General features: G+C 39.9%; 1 protein-coding gene across 1 annotated transcript in view; it reads left to right on the top strand.

Annotated features, from left to right (window-relative positions):
* F9 (coagulation factor IX) overlaps window positions 1-5,560 on the top strand; it is a 28,560-nt gene extending 23,000 nt beyond the window's left edge. Inside the window, exons 7-8 of the mRNA XM_034486151.2 lie at window positions 3,146-3,260; window positions 3,607-5,560. Of these exons, the coding sequence (XP_034342042.1) occupies window positions 3,146-3,260; window positions 3,607-4,154 (663 nt within the window). The 3' untranslated portion in view covers window positions 4,155-5,560. The remainder of the gene's footprint in view (window positions 1-3,145; window positions 3,261-3,606) is intronic.
* The last annotated feature ends 440 nt before the right edge of the window (window positions 5,561-6,000 follow it).

Genomic DNA, 6,000 nt, shown 5'->3' on the forward strand with positions numbered 1-6,000 from the left:
CATCTGAGATGAGGGTGTTAGATAGAAGCAAGCTCCTACTTGACTGTGACTATGAAAATAGTTGACAGATCAGAACTTGGATATCTTGCTCAGAACATATGCTTTCTTATTTTCCCCATCGTTCTCTGAAGTCTTATAAGAATTTGTCCTTGGCCAGGCAGATGGCTCATCTTCCAAGTAGCTAATATTTAAATAGCTATGATCCTGAGATGGCCAAGCAAACATTCTAAAACCAAACGCATTTGTAATATTTTAATTGCAAATATATCTTAGTCCTTGTGTCTTGGCAAAGGTGTTTGCTAAAATTTCTAACATCAATTAGAGATTGGCAAAGAATGCTCTTCGGGCTTTAAAGGACACAGTCATCTACTGGAAAGCAGTAGAATCTCCAGGCAGCAAACCTTTGGCAGAGTCATGAAGAATACATTGCATTCTATGTGCCCAGTGGCTGTGGGTACCATTCAGGTTGACCTAACTAGCACACTAAGCTAAGAGCTGTTCCGTAATCCCATAACAGTATCCAAAAGAGAAATAATATTCTACTGCAACATGTTAATTTTACTTCCAGAGACAGGTGTGCTGGGTTGTAGGATTCCGGACCATGTAGTATTAGAATTATGTTGCCCAAATTCACTTGATGGTAAAAATCATTTGGCATCAGGAGGAGCCACCCCACCTTTTGATGAGTACACTTGTACAGTGCTGTATACTGAGAAGGAGAAGGATAGCATATCAAAAATTTAGTATTTTGTATTTGTATTCTGTAATGGAAGTCTAATGAGACAATAGAACGTATGCTGATGACATGGAACCTTGGATTATTGTTGTCACATCTTTTACCACCAAGGAATGATGATGTACCCTCCCCTGTTAGGGATGGTGCAAGGTCTACGGGGAGGTGTGTCTGGAGCTATCAAGACTATGTGTGCTGAGCTGCAGACTACAGCCCCTGGGCACATGTGAAGGCTTGCGGTCAGCCTGCAAACATCTCCATGCCAGAAGTAGTGTAGCACTAAATGAGTTTAGAATGATGGGACTTGAAAGCTGCCCTAGAAGAAACGGGAATGTTTTCTCTTTCAGTATCTTCAACAACACTTATATCCTGGCTTAAGAACATGAAGCCTCGTATATTATTTCCCACTGAACCCCATTGAAAGTATGTTATCCTCTGGAGTGAACATTTTTAAAACATAAAGATTACCCAGCCATGATAATTTGGATTCACTAGCCATGCATTACTTCTCAAACATAATTATGAGAACTGTAATAATATTCTGAAGTTCCACTTTCTCTAGCCCTACCCACAAAATATTCTCATCAAGTCTCTATGAGCCCCCAAATCTGTTTTTATAAGAAACTCAGACCTTCTACCACAGGTGGTTCTCAGGCCATCTCTAAGAGATTCTGAATACTCAGGGGTATAAATACTAGAGCCAGGTAGTCTCTCTCTCTCTCTCTCTCTCTCTCTCTCTCTCTCTCTCTCTCTGTCTCTGTCTCTGTCTCTGTCTCTCTGTCTCTCTCTGTCTCTCTCTCTGTCTCTCTCTCTCTTTGTGTGTGTGTGTGTGTGTGTGTGTGTGTGTGTGTGTGTGTGTGTACCCATATGCCACAGCACACATGTGGAGATTAGACGCCAACGTGCAGGAATTGGTTCTCTCTTTCTTCTATGTGAGTCCAAGAGATTCAACTAAGATCATCAGGCTTGGTAGAAGGCACTTTATCCCTCTGTGCCATCTTAGTAGCATAAGTGGGTATGTCTCTTTAAACCTTAGTTTGCTCATCTGTGAAAGGATAGAGTAATATTTCGTACATGTTTTGTGTTTTGAGTACCAAACATGTATGAATAGTACAATTATTAGCACCAAATAATCTAGGTTGTAGAAATACTGGTGTTAGTTATGTAATTATGTTTTTCGGTATTTTTCCATTTTTGAAATATAAAACAATAGCTAAAAAGAGCAAGAGAGGCGATAAGCTAAGTGTGGGAAAGAAGGCAAGAGACCTGTAACAATTGGGCAAGTCCCTTAGGATTCTATTTACAAAGCTAGTGCTTCAGTGTCCAGGACACAGTAGCCCTTCAGTAAGTTGAATTCAGGCCCAGAGCAACCTTCAAAAGGACTATCTCTGCCCCATACTCAGAGACCAAAATCCCCCCTTTGTCTTGCTTAGGAACAGGTTACCTTCAACTTAGGCAAAAGGCATTAGCTAGGAGGCCAGTGGGCTACTGAACAGTTTACTGAATGCTGAGTGCCCTCTAGTGGCCACCTTCTCAGCTTTCTCTTTGAAAATGTGGATCAAGATCTTTGTTTATATATCAAAACTGCAATTCTCTTAAGTAAAAACGTTGATGGTCCTCTCTGATTATGATGTAAATGTAGACAAGAAAGAATAAATTATCCTCTTATCTATAATGTCCATGTTTAACGCCACACACCAAACAGTCTTGTCCACATTGTATAAAAATCAAGTGCAGTAAAACAGTTTTTTCAAAGCAAGGATAGCTTACACTTCCAGCCAGGGGAAGCTGGCTATGGATAGGGGAGCTGGAAGGAACTCGTGGGTCCTGCTGGTGACCAGCACATAGGTGACTAATAAACACAGCTCCTGTGGAATCCTTGGGTCTCATCCCTTAATATTCTAATTTGGAAAGGGCCTTAAACAGCTCCTGGGGGGAAAAAACCTGCTGATTTTTCTCTTTCAAGTGACAAGTAGCAAAGAGATGTCCTCATACAAGGCCAGAGACGTCATAGTAATTATTCATCCTTGGTAGTTAGTATTTTCTCCCATATCACTGGATCTCCTTCAATAGCCTTCACCAGACTCTCTAGGTAACACGGGAAAGGAACTCAAGGGCCCCACATCACACACCGAAAAACTCCACTCCTCAGATTCACCCCCCTCCCAGAGAACCATCCCCACCACACCACCTCTCATTCTGCATTCACTTCAAGATCATTACAGAAACAACAGTTCAGTTTGTGCTCCAGGAGCACTAATTCATCTGCAGAGCTGACACTGTCCAGAAATTCTTTATTTCTGCCCAGCACCTACAAGTCTACTTTTCTCCACCCCTGCAAACAGCATATATAGCTGTTTTTCTCTGAATCAAAAATTGTATGTTGCAATCTTCTTAACTTTATTTCCACAGGTCATTTTAAATGGTGAAATTGAGGCATTCTGTGGAGGTGCCATCATTAATGAAAAATGGATTGTAACTGCTGCCCACTGCCTTAAACCTGGTGATAAAATTGAGGTTGTTGCTGGTAAGTAAGCAAAATAGATAATCCTTGGCAATGTTAGTGCATGACAGACATATCGTATTGTACAAATGTCCAACAGGATTGGTACTGAGTAAACTGGGCAAATGGGAGAGAGGCCATAATTCCAAACCCTAACTGATTCCACCTTCCAAGCCCCATAGTCCCTTTTGTGAACCCATAAAGCACTCTCAGCATAATAAAATGATTTATTAATTATCAGCTTCCCCACCCACACTATATTAGATCATTGAGACTTGGTTACTAATGATCAGTGAAGCCAAGCTGACTGAGGATCATGGGAAATGCATTTATGTTAAGGACTATAAACTATGAGATTTGTTTTCAATAGGTGAATATAACATTGATGAGAAGGAAGACACAGAACAAAGGCGAAATGTGATTCGAGCCATCCCTCATCACCACTACAACGCAACTATCAATAAGTATAGTCATGACATTGCCTTGCTGGAACTAGATAAACCTTTAATACTAAACAGCTATGTAACACCTATCTGTGTTGCTGATAGGGAATATACAAATATCTTCCTCAAGTTTGGTTCTGGCTATGTGAGTGGCTGGGGAAAAGTCTTCAACAAAGGGAGACAGGCTTCCATTCTTCAGAACCTTAGAGTTCCACTGGTTGACCGAGCCACATGCCTTAGGTCCACAACATTCACCATCTATAACAACATGTTCTGTGCAGGTTACCGTGAAGGAGGTAAAGATTCATGTGAAGGAGATAGTGGTGGACCCCATGTTACTGAAGTAGAAGGGACAAATTTCTTAACGGGCATTATTAGCTGGGGTGAAGAATGTGCAATGAAAGGCAAGTATGGAATATATACAAAGGTTTCCCGGTACGTCAACTGGATCAAAGAAAAAACAAAGCTGACTTAATGAAAAACCTATTTCCAAAGGCAGTTCACTGGGATTGAAAATGGACGATGCCCTTTGCAAACTAGTCTTTCCACCTTTTGGTTAAATTTAAATATGTAAGTTCTATAAATACTGATTTTTCTCTGTGCAGGGGACGAGCCCATCTAGGACCTATTTTGTACTAGATTAATAGGTTAGCAAATATAATCACTAGAAAATAGTTTAGTAAGAGATTTACCAGCCCTTGTTAAAATTAGAAAGTGAAGAATTCCGTGTTGCCTATAAGGCACGATAGTTCTTGATGTAGAGATGGACCCAATTCTCCCTCCTTGGCATCAATTCCTGTTTTAGATCTTCCCCACTGCTCTCAAATTTATTGGTTTTTCTGTCCAGAATCTTTAGCCCTTTAAGTCCAGAAGAACACAAGAGCAGTTGATACGTTAAATCTCACCAAAAGCATGACTTCCTCTCCTGATTTTTCAGAATCTTGTATCTTTTCAACTCCCAATCCACAAATCACTGTCCCTTCCATCATTCTCGCCCCTCCCTTTCTCCATCACCACTGAAGGAGGAATTGTGTGAGTTCCAGGACAGCCAGGGCTACAGAGAGAAACCCTGTCTTGAAAGGAAAAAAAAGAGAAAGAGAGAAAGAGAAGAAAGAAAGAAAAAGAGAGAGAAGAAAGAAAGAAACAGAAGAGAAGAGAGAAATGATTAATTTTACATATATATGTATTTATATATTTTACATATATATATATATATATATATATATATATATATATATATATATGAAGGTCTCTTTAAAATGCCACTAAACTTTACTTGTAACAACTGCTTATTTCTATGGTGTAAATACCCTTACCTTGATAGATTTCAAGCTATTAACATGAAGTTACTGGAAAAGGAGTTGCGAAAACATATGCAAAATTACTCTTAAACTGTTTCAGCCAGTTTTTAGCCTAGAACTAGCTGGGCTTTCTAGGACTACTTCAACAATATATTTTCAGCCTTCTCCAGTGCCAACCAACCTAAGTGTCATGTCAATCACAGCAGGCTCAAGGATGTGAGAGTCATTGCAAATGGCCAACTGAATTGCCCATTTCTGGTTTTTCTGCTCACCAGTGAACTGTGTTATCTCAATTAACACTGTTATATTGAGTTTTCTAGAGGGGTGCCGACCATCAGACCCATTTTTCATCTGTGACTTGATGAACTGGCATTTTAATACTTACCCGGATCTTTGTATGAACTTGTTTGGTATTGACCCAGTCACCCCACACTTAATGATGCATAAATGGTTTGAACCCCTTGTCTCTGCCACCTGTCCCCACCACACAAAATCCTACTTCATTATTGTTGACTCTACTAATGTTCTTACTGCCTCTTTTGTCTTGCAAAAATTATCAATAAACGTCTTTCCAGATTGCTCCAAGTGTTTCTTGTTAAATCATTTAGAGGGGATCACAAAGAACACAATCAACAAATTCCTGAAATTCTAGAAAGATGGCTCAGCAGTTCAAAGCATTTACTATAGCAGTTGTATCTTGTAACTGGCCCAGTTTCAACTACCAGCTCCACATGAAGAGGCTCACAATCATCTGTAACTCCACCTCCAGGAGATTTGATGCTCACATCTGTCCTCCATGGGCACTGCACATGTGGTGCACACACAAACAAGCAGGCACACACACACACAAATAAAAATACTTATTTTTACATTTGGTGAATCGGAGTTCATGTTTGTTTCAGAATAGCAATTAGACTTACATTGAACATCCTGAAAGGGGACCATACTTACATTTTAAAATGTTCCTGAAATTTAAGCCTCATAAAGAAACCAGAGAAATAAGTGCTGTTATCATTGGCT

The sequence above is a fragment of the Arvicanthis niloticus genome, chromosome X, assembly GCF_011762505.2.
Source record: "Arvicanthis niloticus isolate mArvNil1 chromosome X, mArvNil1.pat.X, whole genome shotgun sequence".
NCBI classification, from domain to species: domain Eukaryota; kingdom Metazoa; phylum Chordata; class Mammalia; order Rodentia; family Muridae; genus Arvicanthis; species Arvicanthis niloticus.